This window comes from Diachasmimorpha longicaudata, chromosome 5 (assembly GCF_034640455.1).
Source record: "Diachasmimorpha longicaudata isolate KC_UGA_2023 chromosome 5, iyDiaLong2, whole genome shotgun sequence".
NCBI lineage: Eukaryota > Metazoa > Arthropoda > Insecta > Hymenoptera > Braconidae > Diachasmimorpha > Diachasmimorpha longicaudata.
Genome location: NC_087229.1, coordinates 4,640,717 through 4,666,755, shown reverse-complemented (window position 1 = coordinate 4,666,755; position 26,039 = coordinate 4,640,717). Strand labels below are relative to the sequence as shown.

The following is a 26,039-nucleotide window of genomic DNA, read 5'->3' as shown; positions in this document are numbered from 1 at the left end:
AATAATCAAAGGACTACAGCTCCCAGAAGATGAATTCTTCTAGACCCTCTCACCCTGATCAAAATAATCAACGAACCTATTTCTCACACCCCTCAATTTTCCTGTCCCCATAAACCATCACCTCTCAATTTTCTTCCAGATTTCCCACCTCACATCACGGCCTAACAACGTCAAATAATAACATTTCTATAAATCGGTCGTTTGTATTCGCCACCTCGCTCTCGCCGCCCCCATTTCAATTAACGTATGATCTATGCTGTGCAGGAGCCCCCGCCAAATGGCAGACACCTTTTCAGAAAAAACTCCATCCAACCCACCCCTGTCTTGCGTGCGAAAGAGGGGGGGAGGTGGACTCACTAAGTAACTCTATATCACCAGTACGTGACGGGAGTTGGCCAATATTCTACACGTCGAATCCGAGATACCGCCAGTGGGATGTCTATATGACCATCAAATAGGGGACAAAAATCCTGAGGATGTCTGACCCTGTAGCACCCTTTTACTACACAGCCATCAGAAGGGCACGATAAATCACCAATTTTCTCATTTTTTTTTTGTGAACTTTGGGACACTTTTTTCTTTGATAAAATTTCATGAACGAAAAGTGTCCACTGGGAGTCGAGAGGAGGCAATTCCAGAAGACTCCCCAGGGCTTCTTCAGCGACAAGGGGGACGACGGGAGGTTTCAGTCTTTCCTGAGTTGTCCTCTCTAAACGACCCGGGTATTGGTCCCTCTACAGTACAGCATATGAGCTTTACCAGCGCAATTTCTCCCAATTTCTAACCCCGGGACATCTATTTTATTTAGCCCCGAGACATCGAATCATGGAGTAAGAGGAAGAAGGAACGTTGGACTTCTCGTTTCAGTGGCCAAAAGCCCTCGGTTTGTCCAGCAATGGTGGCTTCTAACGGTGATATCCCATCAGGCCGTTATAGAGAAGATCCAGGATGAGGAAAAAAAATTGAAGGGAGAGAAAAAGCCAGAGTCCTGGAGGAAAATAAGTGGAAAAAGGAAATGAGAGAGGAGAGAAGAAAAAAAAATAAGAGAGCCACTACGTCTGGATCCATGGATGGACACAGAGAATCGCCATTACAAATTGACAAGCTTGATTGATAGCGTCCGCGTTAAGGGAAAAAAAAAAGAAAAGGGAGGAGAGAAGGAGAGAATGAGGGCAGAGTCAAGTGAGATAGAGTGTGTGGGACGGCTCGTTGTGTATATCGAAGGGAGCTGGGGTATTCAAGGGAGAAAAGAGCCTGGAAGACCAGTGGTGGAGATAGCCTGGGGTAAACGGGACGAGAGGGGATTTCTGGGCACACAAAACCCCTCTTTCCATGGGTTGGAGAGGGGAGGAAGGGGATTGGGGGCGAGCGTTATCGAGGCAAAGTCCCTCTCACCAAGTGCGTGACGAATGGGCCGCGACTTGATTCGCTTGGGGGTCCAAAACCCAGGACTATATGGGTTGAACACCAGCCGGAATATTCGATGAAAAGGAAAAGCTGAGTGGAGGACATGGGAATTTTAGATTGGATTCCATTTCTCTTTTGGTGGATGGACATTTCGGAGGGTGGGGTTGAGGTTAGGAATGAAGCTGGGCTCTGGGTGAAAGGGGTGTTTGCGATCATAATTTTGAGCTCGGCTAGGCTGAAAGTCTGCTTCTGACGGAATTAAGAGGAGTGATTTTTTTAGGTTGGCTGCCATTTTTATCCGAGTATATTTCATAATACGCTTTAGCGAATGACGAGCAGGGGTGAATTATTCATAAATACCGTGATATATCATATTAGCAAATAGCGCTAGTCTCGTTACGTCCTCAACAATAATGACGGAAACTCTATTAAACGTACTCAACAATTCTCGGTGCTAGATTTCTCCAGCGTAAGAACTGTAAAATTACAGAAATTCTCAACTGAGAAGTGTCCTTCCCAGCAATAAATAACTCGACGCTGTTCACCATTCAAAAGTTGACAGTCGTAAACGACAATCAGGCGTATCTTCTCCATGTTCAGCCTTCGAAATGACCAAAGCAACAATGGAAAAACATCCAATGAGAATAAAATTCAAGTGAAATTGTTGGTGATCTACGACTGGTGCTCCCCATCAGTGACCCCCACCTCTCGTGTGAGCTACCGGTTGGAATGCCGAGGGTAATAAGCTTGCAAAATCCCTTTGGACAATTATTACGCATATTGTTGAGGCAAAAGGAACAGGTGAGAAATATTCTCTTGCCTCACACGATGTACCATAAACCTCGGGGACAAGGTGTATGTGACGGTGAATGAGTGATGTTTATTGTGATTATATGGGTCTTTTACAAGTAAGCAATTTATTTATTTTTTAATGCCCCCTCGGCTCTATTGAAAAGAAGAACATTTTGGCTACAGAGTATTGCCGGATTCGATTCTACAATAATTTGATTTTTTTTTTACCATTGCTAATGTACAATAAATGTAATAGTTTTTACAAAAATAATAAAAATAAATTTAGACTCCCTAAACATTAATTATGAGATCGCTCACATAGAATCATATCTTTCCGTGATATTTAGAAGACGCGGGGAATGTTTACAATATGATAATAATAATAATAAAGTGTTTCCGGACGAATTTATTTTATAAAAATCTTTTTGGCTCCTTAAAGGCTCTTCTGGGATATTTTTCTCCGCAGGTAATTAGAGCTTGAAAGATATTAATTTTTTCTTCAGTCAATTTTCCCCCCAAAAACTTTCAATATTCTCATTATTCTTCGAAGCAAGAAGGACGTAAATTCCGTGTAAAAAAAAATTCTCCTGAAATTCCACAAGGGTGGGAATTGAACGGGCTTTTGGGGAATTGGAATCACGAAAAATTGTATCCACGAAAAAAAAAGATGAGACTATTCGACCGCGATATTTATGTATCAGTTGAGGGGGATTCCCCGTGATTCCGAATATTTTGAAAATACTAGGGAATAATGATGGAAATCACGGGGTGAAGGGTGCAAAAGAAATTCAGGGTATCCAGCATAGGCGGAGGTTATCGTTTGGCATCATCACAAAATGCACTAGTACGGTCACAGCTTTACGGTACTTCGGGGCGCAGTTACGTTTTTACAGCGTCGTTTTCTGGGGAAAAGAGAGTGGGTCCGGGGGAGATGTAGGTATATGCGAATAGCTTTTCTGGATACAGAAGCATCAGCGGGGGGACGAAGGGGGATGGAGAAGAGCTGAGGAGAACAGGATGGAACAAGTGCCTCTGGAGCAACACGAGGGGCTTTACTGGTGTCAATAAAATTAGTACAGGGGCCATTGACGTGAATTTTAAGACCTCGTGATTATTTTTTCAGTGAATTTTAAAGACTACAGATGTGTGGAGTAATGGGGATCTTATCTTGATCTGATTGAGGTAGACTTTTATGAGTACTAGGGGGTCGATGGGGAACTATTATTATTTGTGGATGAATTGACAACATTCGGGGTAGATGGGCTAATGAATTAATTGATTTGTTAATGTAGAATGGTACTAAAATAACCTCCAACTCTCTTGTCGAAAATTTCGAGTCTTTCCACCAAATATTTCAAATGTAATTGTCTAACTGTTTATTTACAATAGCCTAGAAAATTATTAATTGACAATGAAAAATGTAAAAGTGATGTTTTCTCTTCCCAGAATTCATTGAGCTGGAATTATAATCTCTAGAAAATAAAAATCCAACGTTCATCCTTCACAAGTGAACATCAAAAAAATATAAAACATGAATAAATTGAATGGTAAGTGTTTGATAGTGACATGCAACCGTGACTGTGAAAGATCATAAAAAAAAGTATTAAAAATTACAAACTTGTTGAGTAAATTCGTTCCACCATAACAGCAATGAAAAATGTGGATATAATGGAATCTGGGATAGCGGGTAAATCTGGAGGGACAGCCACTCGTACATCGTAAAATGATGCACTGCCCCCGGGGTTTTATAGTTTATACTGGAACTGTCGTGCACTCGTGCGTGCGTGATTGAAAGGGGAGGTGAATTTTACAGGGATCACGACTTTATGAGCGGAATATTAGGAGGCTATGTCCACCGAATGCCACCGTAAATTCGAGCATCATTTTAATTTATCGGATAATTACATCCTGAACATTTTAGTCCTGTCTTCAAAACGATAATTAACTTATTGGGATTGATTAAATTCAGTGAGTGTCAGGCGTAATGTGGATTGATAAAAAAAATCGGTTAAAAAGTTGGTAAAAAATCGCAAAAGACTTCTCACGGGGTCGGTGAGGGCCCCAAGTATATGAAGAAATCCGAGAAATGAAAGGATGATTGATGATGCGTTCGGGGTCGAGTGTCATCAGAGGACGTGGGGTTGTTGTCGCCTGATGGTTCTTAAATACATCATTGCCGCGTTAATGCAATTCTTTGGGATTACGGGGTGCGATGGGGGGAGAGGGTAATGATTCTGAAGGTAATGAAAATAATGAAAATGTCATTTTTCATCAATAAAAGGGAGAAAAAAATCGCGTATCATTATTGCGTTAATGTCATTACAATTTGATTAAGCTCTGGTAATTGCAGATTGATAACAAAAATTTATTAAAAATTCCGGCGCTTATATGAGTCTCAATGGCTTAAAGTTTACTTTGCTGAAAAGAAAATTCAATAGAAATATATTTAAATATTTAAATGCAAATAAAATAATGAGAGATTTCAATATTCTCTTCACCGGTTCGTCTGTGAAATTAATTAATTGGTAATTCCGAATATGGAAGGAAATATTCGAAATTTACGAAGAATAGAGTGAGAAATTCAGAATTCCCCGGGCCCATGAAAAATTAATTCCCCTCGTCCCGGAAAAACCATCCCACGGGTGTAATGCATTACATATTACTGTCAATTCGATACGTCATCCCCTAATAGCCCGAGTAGCCCCTAGCCTCCCCCTCACCGAAAAAACCCCATGATTTTTAAAAGATTAAAAAACCTTCGAGCCGGAATCAATGACCACAGTATCAAAATACTCTTGAAAAGACACAGAAGAGAGGGAAAAAAAACAAGAGAAGAAAATGAAATGGCCCCGTGCGGACAGATTGGAGAGATACGCGAGGGGAATATCCCAGGATGAGACTCATGATCAGAATTGACTCGAGGATGATAATCGGATGGGACACGAATTTCCACTTTGCCAACCGCGTCCCGTCGACAACTCTACATTATTCCTGATTCTCCCCGCGTTTCCATTTCGTATCTATGACTGGACACACCCCCGTAACTATTTTGCGACATTTATCCGGTTGGAATTTTTCTGCGTCATTATACAGAACAAATTATGTTGCGAGGGTCATAGGGAACAATTTTGAATATTTTTTAAATATTAATTCGATTTCTAATTTCACTTTATTAATAAAAGAGGTGTAATGAGGAATTTAAAAAATAGAAATAGAACGCACCCTTAGGTAGAGGACAGAGCTGACCGACCATTACATTTCCACGTAACACAATATATCTCATATCGTAATTAGAAATAAAATAAAAGTCTACGAATCAATGCCATTGCAAGATGATGAACCCTTGAGAGCCCCGATTTCGCCATAATAAATCCCAAATGTTTATCAGACGATTACCCGAGAAAACGCGTGTACCTAACTAACAGTCACGAATCCCCCTCCCCCCCTAAGACCCTCGTAAGTATCCCGTTCTTTTAACGCAAAGGACCAAACAACCGGTAAACTCGCCGAGTGTTTATGACCGGAGCAGTCGTAAAACAACCGAAAATCGCCTCTCAGTTTCGGCCATTGCCCAAGTTTTTCCTCACGACTTCTGTTTTCCCTTCTCTTCCCAGTTTTCTCCGCCCGAAGAAAAAGAGGACATCATCACACCATTCCAATTCACCTAAACAACCCAAGCGTGTAAAAAGAGATACGAGATTTTCATGATGTGGGACGCATGTTGTTGAACCATAAAACTACGTCTGATCACCGCTACCAATTATCCCACCGTTATCCAAGTGTTATCCAGCCTTCTAACCCCCCAACCCCTTGTTCCCCATTTCGTTGCCGTTCAAGATCCCTCAGCTTCAGCTACCCTCTAGTTTTACTGCAAACGAAGTGATTCTCACGTCGTAAAATAACGGAAAGAAGGAGATTTCAGGACAAATTTTCTCCCCCAGACGAATCGGTTAAATGTCCTGAAGATATCATTGGAATGATATTAAATTTTCAATCTATCTGGTTATCTGTTACTGTCATTGCTTGATGATCGTTTTACGTCTGTCCAAATTTACTCAGTTTTATTCTGATTAGCGGGATAAGAAGGAGGTGGGAGGCAGTAATTTGACAGACAATATGTGAAAGCTAATGGCTCTGGTTGAATTTCGATCGTTTCAGTGATTTAATTATCTTCTCCATAATGAACATGTTACGTGTCGAACTTAACTAAGACAATAAAGAATGCATCGTCATTCGATTTATTCAAATGAAATATTAATGAGAATTACAGGGGATGAATCATTTCAACAATGATTGCATCTTTCACATGGTTTGATTAAAAATATTGATTGTGATTTATTTATGAAATCATTGGGAACAATTTACGGCTCAATTTCGCTTCCAAGTGGATGGAGGAGGTAATGCCGAGTCGAGCCTACATGAACTGATAACTCGTGCCAAAAGCATTTGGATACTCGGAATATCCGAATGCAGCAAAGTTCAATGGAGCTGTGTAAGTATTAGTGTCATGTGTATAAGTGTCTGATGGTATTACTGGGCTCGACTTACCGGCTCTATTGCTCTGATCGATCATGGGTTGAACGATTCTACGCCTCGCGTTGATAAACCTGTAACAGAAATATTCAGGGAGTTAGTTAGTTAGTTAGAAGTTGTGGGTGATTTTATATTCATAGTTTAATAACTCATGCATTTAATTTTCTGGAAAATCAGCGATCAGAGCTTCTGCCAGATTATAATTACGCGGTTTTTGGCGGTTGGTGGTTGTCAACTGTGTTGATGACTTCTACAGACGAAGTCTCGGGCTTTGACGTCCTCGTCATTATCCTAAATAATGGTCGAGGTTCATTAAATTGGAGAGGAGAATGACCAACAAAGCATCCTCTTCTTCCAGTTTTACGTCTACCAAATTCAACAAATCATTGTTGTCATGATTTGATTTGATTCAGGATTGACAAATTTCATGTTTCTCGCCTCCCAAATTCGTGATTTGGAACCTACTCGTCATCTTCGTCTACAGCTCAGGACAATTATCATCAACTTTGAGTATAATGCGGTGATAGGATCGAGTATAATCAACAACATTCTGGAGTATTTTCAATGTTAATGAATTAAGAGAGGAGAACGACCAGGAAAACGTTATCTTGCTTGCGCTCTGCTATCCACCAATTCGATGAATCATTATTTTTCTGATCCATTTCAATTGACGGACTGATTAATCCCATTTCTGGCACACTACTCCATATAATCCCCTCACCCCATCATCAGTCCCATGTTATTGGGCTTGATAATAAAGGAGAAACACTCGTACAATGTCGAATGGGTGGTACGTCATTAGCTCGGATGAAGAAAAGCGCGAGAGAAGGGCTCACGGATGAGTGCTTATCGAACAATAGAATCGTGGTCTGTTTTGTGGTGTTAGCAGAGTTTGGAACTGCGGTTCACGGGTGTCTCGAAGGGGTAGAAAACCTAGCGAGAGAAGGCAGAGGGAACGAGATAACAGAGTACAGAGAAAAGAAAATAAGAAAATGTGGGAAGAGGAGGGTGGTGGAGGGTGGTATGTCAGCCGACGTCAGCGTCGCGGCGCCCTAATGGGCGCAGACGCCGGAAGTGATTGGGTTTCTGCTCGACTGAGTCAAGTATAACCTCATACCATGGAGTCAGCCCACTTGCACGCGCATTCTCGGGGGGATGAGGCGAAGATGTGGGTGGCTCAAGGGGGCCAAAAGGAAGGAGGGGGTGGGTGAAAGGGGGAGGGTTTGAGATGGTTGGTGTGGGGTACGCAATGGGAAGTGAGACCCTTGTTTTGCGGCACATCTTTCTTGCTTAGTCTCACGCCTGGCCGACTCCCGGGAGAGTCTTATGAATAATAATTATTAAACTCCTCTTTCGCTTCGCTTTTCCAGGGGCTTGAATGTAGCTAGTGGTGCAGGGAGGTGATGGCGCGAGGAGAGAAAAGCCAAAGTAAGTCGAAGATCTTGTCTAACGGGGTGGTAAAGAAACTTCAGATGGGATTAGTAGAGAGGGTCTACCGTGAATTCAATGAGTGAATATTTTCCCGGATTTTTGTTGAAATTTAATTTCAACTTTTGAATTTTGATGTATTACGAGAAGGTAAATGGAGATACATTATCGTTTATTGTTATCTTCAGTCAAGGCCTTGGATATCATTGTAGAAATTCCGCTCTACTCAGCTTTCCTCCCTTATTCAGCCTTGGGTGTTCTCCTAAAGCGCTCGTCGTTTCCCCTTTGGCGGCGTAGGCGGCATGTCACAGCCAGCTGACTCTCACCCCCTTTCCTCACTTCACCCACTCCTTTTCCCCCTGGGCTTCTACACTGTAACCCACCCTTCCCCTGCCTCGACTGAAATATCGCTTGAACAATGGCGTACCACCATACTTCTCTGATTCTCCCTCTCTCTCTCTCACTCTCTCTCCTGCTCACCGGTTGAAGTTTCATTTCCTCTTTTTTTCAAGGGATGGAAACGGGTAGAAAAGACAGAATTCAACTAGCCGACTGGCCAAGCGGCTCGCACACTCGACGAGAGAGAGACTCAGAGAAGTAAAAAAAAACAAGTTGAAAAAAATATCGTCGCATCTCGCTAACCCCCGGAAAAACTTAACCCGGCGATGCGATAAAATTTTACAGATGAAATAACTCGTCTGTCTTTTATTTATTCCATCATCACACTCTTCAATAATTTTCAGTCCGTAAATTGTCGAAATTTTCTCTCCCATTGTTCCTTAATTATCGGGTATTATAGGCTCATGCCCTTGTCGTATTCTACTATCGCTTTCGGAACACCATGACAAGCATTCTTTTTGTGTCAAACACCAGTGATCAGCATGATGCAACACTTTTATTCCGCCCTCCACCTTTCATTCTCTTCGTTTTTATTTTTTCCCCCTTTTTTAATGCAGTTTTCGTTGATATCCGAGGAGTGGCCATACAAAGTGGCGCCATATAAACTCGAGCGTTAAGAAAAGTACTGAATAAAGAAATACGTTGAGTCACTCTACGTGTTTTCAACGAAAGTAGAAATGAATTGGGGGGAGGGGAGAAATGTAACAAAACACAGTAGAAAAATGGAAGAACAAGAAAGTGGGGCTTTGGTATCACGAATCATTGACTCCTGATAACGAAACGATGACTTGTCTCAAACGATGTTGTTTTCTCAGAAAAAAAAAACATCTATTTGCTGATGATTTCTGCTGATGTTTATCAAACACGATCAATACGATCGACAGGTCCCAGCCAGTGTAAAAACATTGCAAAGTATTTTCGATGTTTCTCAATTGGCCGAGGAGAATGACCATAAAAATGACATCTTACTACAGTCAAAACTTTCCCAAATTCAGCTGATCACTAGTCTCATTGACGCTGAATTAAGTTCAAGTTACCAATGCCGATGATTCCTTCTATTTCAATGGCTAATACTGGAATTTGTGCTTCGATAATATCGAGTATTATCGACTCTTTCTATGGAAAGCATAAATGTATCCGCGGATATGATTTTTCCAACAGAAAACATGAATTTGCCCTCGAAAAAGCGGAATAACCACCTAGTGAAGCAACACGTCTGCCATAGATAACTTTCGTGCACGTGGATAGAACGGGGTTGAAGGGGGGGGGGGGAGGGGGGTACATTGGTTATGTTTGGTGGGAGAAATAACGATGATTACTGTCGCCCGGGTATATAGAACATTTAGTCCCGCGTACGTGAACACGAGGCCGTTTGCAATTATCGGAGAGCTTCCATTAGTTAACTGCAGTCGATACGTGGCCAAACTCTCTGTCTCCCTCATTCTCTCTTCACCCTTCCTCTCGTGCACTTCAGCTGCAGCCGATGGGGGTTTCCTCACCCCTTTCTCACCCACATCAAAACATCATTATTACATGGGAACGACAGAGCAAGCAAACTCCCTGGGATAGTCAATTTTACTGTTGCTAATGAATCGAAGTCGTTCGAAATCCTGATGTTTTGTGTTTTCTATGAGAAATTGATACTCAGAAGTCAATTATTGAATCGAAAAGATGATGATGATGAGGTGTTCACCGGTGAATGAAGGGTTCAGGTGTCGTCACTTCACCGCAAGATCGTCAAGAGTAATTTGAAGTGCATGAGTGGATGTCGGACAGTCTGCTGCGCCCGTTAAATGTCGACTAATTTCTGCCACGACGGGAATAGACATCTCTGTCCTCCATACCCCTAGAAAATTTGGACATATTCGAGGAGCCGAGGGTTAAGAGGGGTAACAGGCAGGCATGGAAGTTATTGGGCTCACAGCTGTCGCAAGCGTCGACAGCAGCCGATTGTCAACTGGCCACCATCGTCTCCTCGACAGCACCCATGGTCTCTCTCGGGGTCAGGCTCATTGCAATGATCACTTATACACCCTCTCTAACACCCTTGTGTACCTGTGACCCTTCGTCCTAGGCGTCCTATGGCGTCAGCTTGTACCAAGTCTCTTAAACTCCATCGTCACGGACTCTATGGGCCGACTGGTGACGCCTGTTGTAAAGTATTTCCCCTCAGTCTCCGCTCGCCCTTTCCACCGGATACTTTCCTTCGTATTAGCGCAACATGATGTGTCGAGTATTGCTGTTATGGAGTGAATGATTGGGTGATCATTGCTGGAATATGATCCTCGGCTGTACTGGCGGGTCCTGTTTGGGATTTTCCATTTTCAGATTTCTGGGCTGGTGGGTAAGAATAGATATGATGAAGTCTCGAGATTATTTACGAGAATCATTGTCAGAGGGTGAGGACTAGGAAGGAGAGATGTCTTCTTCAAATCACAAGGTTCTAGGCTCAAAAAGGGTTTTCAATCACTCATTAGTCCGGACCAATAAGAAAGCTCATATTCTTCAAGTGACCATCCGCTCAAAATTTGAACGATGACATCTTTAGTTTCATTCTTCTTCGACTTTATCGAGCTATTATCATCTTCAAAAATGTGGCCACAACCTCGACGATTACCCTTACGTCTTTCAGACGAAAGAATCATGCGTACGTCATTCGACAACAGCCATTGAGTTTTCTCGGATGGTTCTGAAAATCGTCTCAAAGGAAGCTCTGTATATGCCCGTCGGGCGTCATACTCCTCTACCATCATTCCGGAAAACCCATCTAAGCAGTGTTATTTAGATTCAAGAAGATGGGCACTTGGGTTAGATAACGGCCATTTAGATTGACCGAGCTGACGCCAGATGGCCCTTAAGCGTCCCTTTTATTTCATCTTTCTCGGATCTTGTAATCTCGCCCAGGATCTCCTGGACCACATTTCTTACCCCATCTCAGACAATCCAACGTCTTTATACCAAGTTTCAGACATGAAACATCACATTGTTTTTGCAATGTCCAGGAGGAATCCGAAGGAACCGTAAAATCTGAATTTTTATTGACGCCAAATAGAATAAACACTTTATGATTTAGAGTGAACCGTGAAATTCATTCACTTTTTTTTTCTACCCGATTCGGAAGGGCCACTGAGTGCCTCTGAGTGCCTGGGTAAACCTTCTATTCCCCTTTTTGTTCTGTTACCAGTGAATTTTGCGCACGGAATTTGAATCCGCTTGTAATAAAATCTCCAGCTTTATGCGACAACTCGAAATACCTACAGATATAGAAGACATGTACCTGCGTGCATGGAGCCCGGAAAAATATAAATATAAAAACAAAAAAAAAATGGCGGATGGAGGGACGGGAACTGGAGAGTGTGCTCGTGCCAGGCCAACCACCGTGTAAATAATGCGGCAAAATCGCTACCAGATTTTTCTTTTTTTCTTCATTCTATATTTATATTTTTTTTTCTCCCTGTCTCGTTCTTCTTCTGCGGGCTCATCCTCAGGGGTCTCTCGTGAACTGGGAGAAATATGAAAAACGGGGAGGACACGAGAAGCCGTGAGAACGACAGGTAGAAGAGTTCACCGAAGAAGCTTTCATCATCTCTCTCACGAGCCTCACGATAAAATCTCAATCCTCCCAAATATCATCGACAACAATTTTCCCAGTGAAAAACTATCTCTACCCCCGATTAATGGTGGGGTATTTACCCAATCAAAGGTCTATAATCGGCCAATGTAGGACCAACCAAAGCCACTGTATAATTGACCGAGTGGGTGAGCCTGAAAACGTTGATAGCGAAGTCAAAGTAAATCGGATTACTCGGGGATATCATCCTGGTAATGTATGTATACGGATGCGTGTATACGGGCTTTTTGGATGTGCAGTGTGTAGAGCCATGGGTATACGGAGAAAAGAGAGCGAGTGAATGAAGAAGGGGGACAATCGCTCCGAGGGAAATAAGGGTGCACGACCTAAGCGAGATAAAGGGTGCATGCGTGTGTGAGCCACGCGCACAACGGGAGGGAGAGCGACGTGTTTTTCTAGACAATTTGTTCGGCAACATTAATCACCAACGGCCCACACCCAAACCCTTAGGGGGAGGATGGAGGAGTAGGTCGGGGGGGGGGGAGGGGGGCTACGGGTGGGTCATAGAGAGAGCGCAAACTGGGATGTATGCAAAAGGGTGAAAGAGCCACGGGAACTGCCTACTGTGACTACTGATGTTCTTTTTATCGTGTATTCTCTCGATTTTTTTTCCATTTCATTCCTTTGATAGATCCCCCCTCTGCACTTTTTCATTTTGCTTGTGCCGCTATAAATATTGAAAAAATTGTAAATCGCGTTGAGATTGATTTTCAGTAATTACTGAATAACATGATAACTTGGACTTCGAGGAGGTCTTCATTTATGATTTAAGTTATTGGGTCTTAACGTCAACCACTGGCTTTCAAATAAAAGTCATCGGCATTTATTCGCATGAAAATACATCAGACATTCCTTGATGCATTCCCCTCTCAACGCATTAGTGAAAACAAGAGAGACCGCAGCCTATAACAGGGCCCCGGTCGTCCCTGGAAACTACAAGGTAACACAATACCGTGGCCGATGATTATCTGGAAAACTAATTTCACGAGAGCGCGTGTATGCCTCCGGCCTCGGATGGAGCTCCATGTGTATTATTTCTGCTTGTGAAGCGCGTTGGTGTGTAGCTGTATGCGCCGAAGGGGCTGTGAGGATTCGTGTATTGTTGTGACGAGAGAAAAAAAAAATAAACCACCGCCGATGAAGATAGAAGAGAGGGAGAAGATGATTAGTCGTTGGATCACTTCTGTCCTTCTCCATTTCTCATCTCGCTGCAAAACTTATAACATCTATCGCTATTTTCCATTCTCGTGCTCGAGGATGCGAATATCCCGGAAGAATCATGTCTAGTGTTGTAATTAATCACAGCTGCTAATGTAAACGTAAATCATCAGGGTATTAATATGGTTCACGCAACGAATAACTGATAAATTCCCATTCTCTATTAGTTCGTAGAACATATAGACCTTTGGCTATTTGTAATTTTCATTATCTCGACGTAAAGTAGACCATTAAAGCACCACAGCACGTCGTGATGTAATAGAGGGGACCGAGGATATCACTGGGCCGGAGTATTTTTCCCCGAGTAAATGTCAGGTACAGCCCTCGGTGAGAAGCATGAAAACAATCCAAGAGGTTAGCTGAAAATCCACCACTCGATCCCTGACGTCCCATCCTTCGTATTTGTTGATTCCGTTCGTGGCCTCGGCTATAGTTTTCTCCCCCTTCCTCCCGCCCCCCCAACAATTTTCGGAAATCTGATGAAATTGGTCTCAACACAAGTGTCGACGCTCAAAGCCCTCCACCCCCGCGAGTGCTACATCACATTCCGAGCGTTTATTGGCTGCTTAAGGGCCATTTCTATGCACAACACATTTTCCGCTAAATAAGAACGGCTGCAAGCCCTCTGACATTCGGCCAGTTGAGTCCAGTCGTCTCTCATTTATTCTCCGGAAATATGGTTTTTGTCGATGTTATACTCAATTCTAAAACTGTCATAAATATAGCCCAATGTGGAGTCATTCTGAAAATATATCCACTCAGGGGTAGGACAATGGAATGAAGAGAAAAAAACCAAACGAAATGAGAAGACAAAGAGAATCATTGCCCTCTGGCGTTGAAGTGGACGATTAAAAGTACGTTAGTGGAGACAATCCAATTTCATCAGTAATTTCCTTCAGTAAAAATACAGGAGTGTAAACTTTATCCACCATTTTGTTGCTCAACAGCAAGGCTTGAAATGTAATTTTCATCCTGTCCGAGGGGTACAGTCACATCCCTCTGGTCAATCCAGGGAGTATTATCCCACAAGACAAATGAGTGAAAAGTATGTCTGCAGACAGAGGGATAGGCTAGAGTGGAAGAAGGACGAACAGAGATATCGAAAAAGGGTTGGTCCCCACCCTCGAGGGGAATTGGGAAGGGGTAATACCCATTCGAGTGTAATCGGCCTCGCAAAACTCCATCACACTTTGCTAATAGAGCCCGTGAGGGAATGAAGCGGGATGGATGGGCCTCGGTGGCTTTATGGGCGGTACTAACGGCGTTTCAAGCCCCCTCTGCCCCTCTTTTCTGCATCCTACCATGTCCTCTCTCTTTCTCCGCTGAGACCTCTTAGTTATGTTGAAATGACTGAACCCTAGTAGGAATTTCGTCTGAATCAGCGAGATCGTTTGATGCGCTTCATCGAATGACTGCCAATGACGTGAAAAATGGTGGCACGGAGGATCCAAGGACAATCGGGACTAGACCAACATTGGGCTGAGACGAGTTGACAGGTTGATTCCTCTGCTAATAGACTACTTTAACTTATTCACAACGTTTCATGTCAATTCGACATAGGGTATGCACCTCTCGTGTTGTCTAATTATCTCGTGGTCAGTGCATGAAATAACCATTAACCCCGTTGGAAATTTATCTGGCATCGTGACTCCCCGAGCTTTCAATGTATCATGACAACTCCTCTTTCTTTTTCAGATTATCTGTCTCGCTCTGTTGCCGAAGAAGCGTAAAAACTAGTGACTCTTGATGAAGTGAGGGTGGCAGAGGAAGTGGGTACAGTGAAGGGCTCAGGTGGCAAGGCGATTCGAGATTATCGGCGAAGGTACAGGCCGGAAACCAGTAGCACAGGTACACACGAAGGTTCTCCATCACTTGGGTGTTCTAGTGTTGTTACTTGATGTACTGACGCCATTCGTTCAGAATAGGTACTAAACAGCTGGACTGTGAGGTTACGGAAGGCTGATGATGAGTTGCTTCATTCAGTTTTGTTGATGTTGTTGATATGTAAACGAGATTATTATCGTTTTGGTGGCCATCAACATCATCTCATTGTCTATCTCAACTCTGATTGTCTGGTCTTTATTCGTTGATAAGCGAATGCACTTCACCTAGTTTGGATTTTCCATTATTTGAAGTACGTAAATTGTCCATATATTGTAGTAGTTATTGTATTTCAGAGTGATGTAATGATGCCCTTCGTTCCGAATAAGTCCTCAACATCTAGACGGTGAGTTGACAGAAAACCAATGATGAGTTGCTTCTTTCATTTCCGTTCATCTTGTTGATATGTAAACGAGTTCATCTTCTCGGCCATCATCATCATCTCGTTTCTCTCAACATTTATTGTCCCATCAGTCGGTGATAAGCGGCCATTCGAAATGATAATCTGACGATAGTATGGGTGAATTTCAAACTGCAATGAATGCAGTTCAATTGCAGTTTGGAATTTCCATTACTGCAGTGTGTATACTCTGTCGGGAGTAAATAGGCGAGTGTGGACGGCTTAGTAGTCGCGATGGCACACCTGTGGAGCAAATTTACGAAATGTTTACGAGCGTCTGAAGGGGGCCATCCCCTAAACCCCATCCCGGTTGCCCCCTTCCTCGTCCCTCCTTCACCACCAAATGATATCGCACTCTGTTCCTGTTCCACACTCACCGTCTCACTTGATCCTTCTGGTATAGAGCCCCCACAACGATAGGTAGAAATGCCGCGTCATTCCGTATTATTACATCGTCGCTATCACCATCACTGAGACGGGGAATTCCCCGGGTGAAGCACACTCACCTTGCCCTCCCTTCAGTCCCTCTGAGGTATATAAAATTTTCCCCTTCTACCTCGTCGCAATTCCTTCGATGCCATGCTTCTGGATATTCCTTCCTTCCTTCCTTCACCGTCTCACCCCTCTCTCATTTTAGCTTCTCATGCACTCCTATCGTCGGCTACTCCACCCTTGGACTTTCGGTGATGTTCAGAGGGCGCCACCAAGGACTAGTCTCTACCCCTCATACACTCTACACCTCAGCTGAATTATTAATGTGCCCAATTACATCTTAAAAGCTGTGCTCCATTAATTTTCACAGCTGCTGCCGCTTAATTGGAAGCCTAGGCCCGATAATAAACTCACTTTCCAGCTAAATGTGTGGCTCAACTTCAACCCGAGAGACCGAGATATTTTCAGAAATAAAAGCATGAGAGATAAATTATTAATGAAAATTGTGGGATAATTTAAGGAGAATGTAACAACAGAGTTGTAGGAGTTTGGAATGATACTAAAATCTGAGATAATGCAGATTATTAACTTGAAGGTAATTTTTACCTCCTTTCTTCCTCCCCCTTACCCTTCTCCCTCACCATTCGTTTGCCCTGCGGTAGTAACAATCTCGGGTAATATTATACCCAGCTAGATTTTATTTCGCCTTTTTCTACCTTTCCCCCCGTCTTACCACCCAAGTGGACCTTGTTAGTGTGGTAAACCTGCCACCCAACGAGGGGAGGAGACGAAGGTTGACTGTACCTTTGGCTTCATTATCGAAAATAAAAGCTCTAGCGCGTGCCGGCAAAGCGGAACCGATCGCTCTCAGCCCCGAACAACCGTGTGTTCCACCGCACAATGGCCGCAGATTTTTTTTTTTCGTTTCCCTCATTTTTTTTTTTCTTCATTCGAGAATGAAAATACAATCAACATCCTGGGAGGATATACGTCACGACTCATCGACTCCACAACGGGAGGACATGACCACTGGGGGTTAGGAACGAATGAGTGAACGCCGTCGTCTGGATGGAGTGTCCGGAAATGTTGAGAAGCAGTGGGTGGAGGGGAGGTGGCGGAGAGGGGAAAAATGAAGGGGGAATGGGATCGAGCAATGGCCCGTGAACCACCAGTGCGGCGTAATGACGCGGCTCTCCTTTCAAAGATTGCATCGCAGGAAAAGCGCTTGCTAGATCGCTCACCCCCCCCCCCAATGCCCCTCCGCCCCTTGAGCTTTGTAGCTTACGTCCGGAATCGATACGTTGGCTCTTTGGAAATTGGGTTGGATTTGAAATTGCAATGGCACTTCGGAGTCTTTTTGAAATGGGGAGTTCAATGTAGGGTTCCAGGTCGAACGCTATGACATGTTAATCGAGTGTAGTAGACAGAGAGAAATTTTGGTAAATGTCCATCTTGATTTTTGAAGCATAATTTTAGGTTTTGTGAAGTCAAAAGAATGAATTTTCCCATTTACCCAGTTATTTTCCCAAAAAAATCTACCTAATGATGTGCTCAATTTTAATATCCTCTTGATTTGATTCCGGGGATCTTCTGCAAATGTCATCCACTGTATTCAAAGTTACAAGAACCAATTTAAAAAATTTCTCTCGAGATATTGTGAAGCCAACCCCACTGGGGAATAAACTCCGATTCATTTTTCTTCAATTTTTTTACTCTCTGTTTCAATCGCTCTCCCTCCCACTTTCTCTTGTCTCCATTTCTTCGAGTATCTCTCCATCTTCCCCAGAGTCAGAAGTTAAATCCTCAGAATTCTTAGTTAAAAAAGCAATTACAGAACGAATCAAGTGACGCTGTATCTCCTGCATCCGATAAGAACTCGAGAAAAAAAATGTACAAAAATGCCTTTTTCGCCTTTTGTCTCTCCTCCTCCCTCCCTCATTCTGAATGTTGACGTTGAATTTATTTGTCTCGGTAATTTTTGAGGGAATAAAAAATTTTCTGACCCCAAGTTCACTCGCCTCTGGTATTTCTCAGCGACAAAATCCTCACCATGTTCGCAGCCCTATCGCACCATCCCACCATAAATTGTAGAAATAAAATATTTACAGCATAACAATGAAGGAATTTACCACAATAAAAATCGTGAAATAACTTGTAATTAGATCGGAAATTTTCCAACTGAAAATTCTACAAAGACTGCAAAAATTATATCCCCATAAAAATCAAAGTTTCTCCACTGGCGGGATAAACAAAAAACAGTTAAAATATCTCATGATTGTAGGCTATTAATTCGGTCATCAAAAACAACGAAATAATTACTATGAAATCATGACAACGTTGGTTTTTTTTCTAAGTAACATAAGAAGTCCCACTCGGCCCAGTATAATTAGGACATTTACGTCATTTCCATTTTCAAAAAATCACCGCACAGACATTCATTCATTTCATCAACTACCTAATCCCCCTGAATGTACTTCCGGACAAACGCGTGCCCCGGACACGTGCTCAATAGAACATCACGTGGAAATAAGCTGAAGTAAGGATAGTCGTCCTTCACGTGGCTCTAGGTATATAATTTCGAAATAATAATCCAATGGACATATTTATAACTCAATTTCACTACTTCATAACACATCTCATATTTTTCTCGATTTTTTTTTTATTATTATCCGGTGGCAGGTGTGGAGTCTGCTTCAATCCCAATATTCTCCTGCGCTCCATATTCCCGGGTAGTTCGTCATCTCGTGGAACTAGGAGTGTGGGGCGAGGGGGAGGGAAGTAGAGGAGAAGAAAAAAAATATAAAAAAAAAAAATAGATAGAGGGAGGCTGGAGCCTGAGGATTGGTCGAGGAATGAGGAAGAGGGAGGTTATTGTTGTGTTGGTGGAGGCAGCGTGTTTGCAGATCCTCTATCGGGCTTGGAAGCTCCCCATTCCCAGGGATGGGAAAGCACCATACCGTCCCTAGCGCCCCCTCCCCCACTTTTCATAGCAACGGTACGCGTTCTATGGGGGCTTTGAGGGGTTGAGGGGTGAGGGGGTTAGCGGCAGGCGGCGCAAGGCAGATAAGAGAATTGCACTGTCAAGCTGGAATGATATATTTGACCAACATTTCCATATAACCACGGCGAGAGGCGCCCAAGCATCACTGGTTACTCTTATACCATGGGATAGGTTTTCTCAGTTTTTTTTTCAGAACACTTTCTGGATGTTGATTCGTACTGCTGGTTTTGAATTTTCCATCGTGTATTATCTATTTTCGGTGATGAGTGTGGCAGATGGTTGTTATGATGATACATGGAGAGAAATTTGGAGGAAAATGATTGTAATCGTGTCTGCAATCGGTAATTTTTGCGATGAAGGGAAAGGAAAAGATAGTAATTAGTGGATTAATTTGGAAGTATTAATGATTATGTGGCCTGTGCGCAGAGGGTAGCATTCAGGTAAAACTAAAAACTTGATTTGGGGTTAAATTTCCTCTTGGCAGTGAAGAATTGGTTAATGAGATGATTAGGGTATGGGATATGCAGCTTTGTGTCAAAATCGATTTCTTTGACTGTCTTGAAAAAAAATTGGAACTTTCTTCTATTGTTAAGATGCGAAAGTGGTTGACAGAATTGAGATAATACTCTCATATTTGATGATCACGCGATGGCATTCGTAGAATTGTTCATTGTTACACGGGTTGAGAGTGTGGGGTATGGTAAATATACCGAGGGATCTTGATAATTAGATAAATAATCACCGTGTAAAATTCAGCATGAGATGGAAGTGAGATTTGGTGGGTGATATACGTTGGAAATATTTCTGGGTAATGAGGGGAGATTTCTTTGAATAATGTCAACATTTTCTCTCACCTTTTGTATGTCAGAGATATTTGAGAGTTGGAGAATTAGTGAGGCACATGTCAATCAGGAGATAATTATCACATATTCAATTATGAGAGATTTTTGAAGAAAATGGTGTGTGAGGAGCTGCTGGTTCACTGAATTATAAACGAATTAGGAAATAAGTTTGAATCGATATTCATGAATCCGAAGGACGGTATTCCTTTCATGATGATGATAAAATGTATGAAATTGAGAAAAATGCGATTGGAGAATGACCCCAGGACTGTGGGCGCCTCATGGAGGACCGCCCGTCGGCCACTGCGTGTGTTAATTTGAATCGAGAAAGATTATGTGAGGACTCCCCGGTGGGAGGAGCCATTTTGTATCAAAATGTCGATAAAAAAAATCTACAGAGGTGCCTTTATCTTCCGATCTAACATATTCATGGATTCTCTTGATTTTTATTTCGTAAACGAGTGCTGAAACTATAATCATAGAGCTCATTAACATCACTGACGTCGACGTTCTGATGCTTGTCAAAACGAATGACATTTATCATCCTAAACTGAAAATTTCAATCACTATGGTGAACTAAATTTAATGATGAATTGGAAATCAAAGGGATTCGATCAATGAAAATGTATTTTGAGAATTCGTCTTACGACTTCCATTCCCTGCCAAATCGAAGGATGACTTTTCAATGATTCCTCTGTCGAAATTCAACTATTCATAGAGAAGCCAACACACATTGTTCCTCTGCGATTGCCAATGAATCAAAAAATCAATAAGACACCAGAACCAAATGTTGAACATCAGATCAAACAGATCTGGAATCGTCCCAATTGAGCTCTCCTTCTTTGAACCTACAGGAAGGTACGCTGATCCAAAGAGCTCCACCATCTCACTTCATGACGTAAATTACTTTCCCACCACGTGTAATAGTTTTGTATCAACTAACGTTGCTGCCTCCATTCTATATCAACCATCATTCATCATTAATCTTGAAAGATTCATTCACTCACCAAATCATCCCGCACAGCTAACTGTCTGATGCCATTTGTGGTGAATTTTCCCGTACAACAGCTCCACCAGCTAATTCGTCATATCAACAAAAGACCACATTGACAGTACAACAATTAATGTACACAGGCTGATACACGTGTCATTTCATTATTGTGAAATAGGAAGTGGAAGATACGGCAATCCGTTGAAGTTTCTCCTTCATCAATTGAGTAACACTAGAGTGGGAGAAATCGGTTTTGATTTCAACTGGTCAAACAGCGGGAGGAATTGTGCATTTCGAATTCATGAACGATGTGGATATTCCGCATACGCGTGAAGGACATTTGTTGGTGGGGTGGAGAAAGCATCGGGCTATGGACACCGACGCAAAACGTCAGTCATAATAGCACGGGCAATCAAATGCTCACATGAGCGTATCGCTAGCTATTTGTCTCTGCGGAAGACGAGCGGACGAGCGACGGCATTTCCAGCCCGGCGGGGAGTCGTTTCCAATGGTAAAGGGAATGGGCAGGGGGAGGGGGGGTGGTTTTTAGAGGGTGGCAGGAGAGTTGAACTATGATGCAAGAGAGATGGAGAATTGCAGCGACAATTGTTTGATGCACGGCCGATTAAACGATCATTGTACGATTTTGCGATATATTGGACGATGGAAATCCAATAGCAATGTTGGCTTTACCACGGAATATTGTTTCCACGCATTGGTGCAACATTTGGTGGACTGAATCACGCATTTCCGGCTCAACCAACGAGCGATTCCGGATTGTTGGTGATAGTGGAAATTTTGGACGTTGGGTTTAAGGGTGAGAGGAGATTTTCTCAGATTTATGTTGTGAGAGGATAATTTTGAATTTTTTTTTTTCCTCGGGGTTGGAGGGTGAAAGGTCTATCATTTCGACTGTCCACTCTCATGGTCAGTATTTGAGATGCCTCAAGTCGACGGAAAATCGTGATTTTTTACCCTCCAAATCCTGCGTCCGCTGTCATAGGTTTTTCCTTTTCATTTCGTATTCCAGTCGCTCCATTTGTAAGAGTTTCGTCTGGATGAGGTAAATGATGAAGCTTACCAATTTTCCAGAAAATTCGAAGGATCTTCAGTTGATTTTTTTTGTTACTCACCTAGAACAGAAAAATGAAGAACAGGTTAGTGATAATGATTTCACAAATTAAGTGGAAATATTGAGGTTTTCTCGATTCATATATTTTAATTTTTTAGTCGTGTATTTTACTCTGGGGTCAGTGACTCCCAGGATAAATGAGCAACGGAGGATAATTTTTTTTTCAAGGGATTAAAACGAGTCCCAGGAGGACACGTGTTAGCCGTCGAAAGATCTCGATTGCCAGAATCCTGGGGCTGTCCTATCGGGTTCCACTCTCGGTATCGCATCATTCGGCATTCCATCTTGGGGGCCCATCGCCGAAAATTTTTATCGTTCTACCCACCAGCTCAGTTGAGAAAAAAAAAGACTCAACCATAAACCCTAAAAAGTATCCCTCACCGTCTAATTGATTATCAGAAGAAGTTTGAAATAACGACGAATGCCGAGACTTCTGATGCTTCCATCAGCCCCACCAGATGATTCAGATACTGAATTATCCAGTATCGAACGAAGAATAATACCACGAAGAGCAAAATGAATGACCCCAGCTCTTCCACATTATGCGTAACCTCGTTCACTCCAACCTGATTCACGATGTTGATCCACCAAATTGACTGTTTTCCCATTTTAAACTAAACCGAATAATTCACGAATCAAAACACAACTCATCAACCCGATAAACCTGTCATGAACATCGTCAATCATCCCCCGAAAAATCAAAATTTATTGTAACTCAATGCCCCGCCGATCAGCTATATAATTCTTCCCACCCTTATCTTATCACTCAAATGTAAAATGACATTTGAAAATTTTGCCTTCTAAAAATGCTATTAACAGCCATTTTTTATCACACAGCAATAATAATGAGCAGTTTGTTAAACCATAGACAACCCTCAACCGCGCGTGGTCCAAGAATTGTACTCATGGAGAGTAATATACGTCTGAAATGTCAGTCCACAAATTGACGGGTAATTAACTGCATTCTTTATTATTTTCCTTCACAACTAAACGCAGAATCTAATTTTGCTGTTACCCCGAGTTGTGTTCAATGACTGGCAGCACAAATTAATACGACATTTGAATAAAATCATACTCCGACTTGTGCCACAAACCCATCCGAATCCCATCCATTATTACCCCTATCCCATCACTAAAACGGAACCGAGTAAAACAAAAAAAAAATCAAAAAGATAGCAGGGAGCGAGTGAGACAGACCGTAGCTCCCTACTTACGTAATTTTAAATTAAACTGTGACGTTTTCAAATTAACGTTTTTGCCTCTTGCACACGATTTCGCCTCTCGCTAGGCGCTAGGTAGGAAACTTGCCATATTACAAAACCCCGAGTATACCCAGAAAGAGAGGGAATGTGAAAGTATATACAGCCAGAGGGAGGTGGGTGAAGGTTGGGAGGGGGCTTTTCCACCAGCGCGTAATTTAGGTACCAGGAAATTGGTTTTCTCGACAATGAAATAGAAGAATGCGATGGTGGGCTGCAAGAGGGGTTGCAGAGGTTCCCAAGGTAGTAGAGAATTGAGGTGGTGAACCGAAAAAAGAGAAGAGAAGCCTCAGCTCATGTACTTACCGTCATCCAACACCCATTCGCCTCTTTATTATCAGGGAAGCGAACGATGAATGGATGAAGGTTAGAGAAAGAATCCGTTATACGTCCAATGAATTTCCAAGTTTCAGTTGGGCAGTTGCTGTCATGGATAACAACCCGGTAATTTGGTCTTTGTCCGTTGGACAAGCAGACTAATATATCAGGTAAGTACCAAGATGACGGATTCACATTGAAGATAACTCCTATTATCAGCGAATGCCTTCCAGTATCGTTTGGCGCATTCTGAATACCATCAAGATAATCACTGGAACTGACGAGAAGACAGAAGACCAGGGAGGAAGCCCCAAAGTCTTGCATCGCTGGTGTTGCAATTATCCACGTCGAATTACCTGATTCGTCGTATCCTGTGGCTACCCAAGTGCGTGCGGAGAAACCATCGAAAAGAAATAAAAAAAATGCTTTGGAATAAAGAATCAGTGTTTCGTAATTGTTAATCACCGAACGAAACAATTCCTTACACTCTTCGTCCTTACGTCTGTCTCCGCAACATTGTCACGTCAATCAAACATGACGTGGGAATGGGCCACATGATGCAGTCACCCAGGGATATCAACACACGCTAGGGACAAGCTAACATTCAGCCGAAAACCTAGTTACAATTGTTACTGAACAACCGGGAGGATACAACTGAGAATGAAATTTTGTGAAGTCATGCAAGCTGGCTTTTCATGAGCCGTTTTGTTGAAGATCCAAACATGCACAACACTCGGAAGCGATTTTCGCTCGTTCAACGCCCCGTTGGGCAATTTCACAGTCATGCAATAATAATCAAACGGGGAATAATAGTTTTCCTAGGTGAGTTGCAATCACGCAACTCAAGAAGTTGAGAAAAGAGCTCTTTCCCCCTCCCCCGCCCCTCACACACTCACTCTCTGCCATTACTTCTGATTCTTTGTTTCACCTTCTGTGATTGATCGACTGATTCAAATATCACCAATGATGATCCTAATCAAGGCCCAGACATTTTTCTGAATTGCTGACGAGGAAATGATTATTAATACGATGTATTAATATTCACCACTAGTGCTCCAAGATGGAAATCGCTTTTGAGCAAATAATTAGACAATCACGTAACGGCTCACAGAGTCAATTAGTCACACAGCAGGGGGTGCGGCTCTCTGGCGTATACTGGAAGGCTTGGTTTCCACCGGAATAACAGTTTCAGACGATCCGTAATACCGTAGTTTTCTTCCTTCATGTTTAATCCCCTCGTTTTTTTTTTTCATACAGAATCTCCTTCACATATGAAATATCAATCATGTTACTTTACAGGAATTTTAATTAACGGTCGTTGAAGAGCGTAGCAAATACACAGATAAGTATTTTTCGGCTTCATAATTGCTGAGCTATACAGTTGGCATTTCTAGTTTTCTTCTCAACGATTATCAGCAGCTGGCACCAATGCTACGGGGCCGATTTACACGCTCACGAAATTTCTGATAATTGGCAATGACGCAGGAGGGAGTTGGTTTCCCTTTGATTCCATCGAGAAAACCACAGAGACGGAAGTTGACTCTTGGATTGGGGTCTCGAGGGTAAAAATTAGCGAGTAGAAGGGCGCGAGGTGAGTCAAAATATGTCAATGACTCGGGCTGTGGTGAACCACATGATATAGGATGATGAGTGCCGCGAAAATCATGAGGGAATAGGGCTCTTTATGGGGTGCTCTCGGGGTGACGGTCATGCGAGGTGACGTGTCGGCTCGGAGAAACCCAGCTCGGGTCTCATCAACCCCCGAAAACAGCCGGAAGTGGCTTTTGATAGTCTCACCAACTCCAACATTCGTTGATGAATATTCAACCTGTCGACGATATAGTCAGACCATTAGAAAAAAAAATCAAAGTATGTGAATATTTTAGGGAGAATCGAGTGACGTGCTGAATACAATATCAGGTATCCATTAAAGCTCTGTCCTGGCAGTTGTAACTAATAAGACGAATCAGTTTCAATTTAACTGTCGGAGTAGATTCTCCCCCTCTTACGATGGATAATTCAACCAGGAAGGCTCAATGCATGATACAATAGATCAATTACATACATTAGGGGAGATGTGAATAGTGAAAAAGACAAATGGATTTCATTCGAATTGTCATTTTCTATTAATATTCCTCGTGAATATAGATGTCTAGTCTACATGTTTGTTGAACTGAGAAGTTACATTGTTTTGGAGAAATGTTACGAGTGGCTTGTGTCATGAACAGATTCAGCAGTTCTCGGTGAGTGGAAATTACCCAGACTTGTCAGAAAGCTCTGAAGGTTACAGCGGGCATCCCAAATTTGAACGAACTCTGAATATAATCAAGGCTTGCATATCAGACTAGTCAATAAAAATCATCTCGAGGAAATCT

General features: G+C 42.5%; 1 protein-coding gene across 3 annotated transcripts in view; it reads right to left on the bottom strand.

Moving 5' to 3' along the window:
* LOC135162349 (homeobox protein homothorax) overlaps window positions 1–26,039 on the bottom strand; it is a 291,410-nt gene that overhangs the window by 13,168 nt on the left and 252,203 nt on the right. For all 3 annotated transcript variants that reach the window (XM_064120707.1, XM_064120709.1, XM_064120708.1), the window contains one exon: window positions 6,748–6,806. In XM_064120707.1, the coding sequence (XP_063976777.1) occupies window positions 6,748–6,806 (59 nt within the window). The remainder of the gene's footprint in view (window positions 1–6,747; window positions 6,807–26,039) is intronic.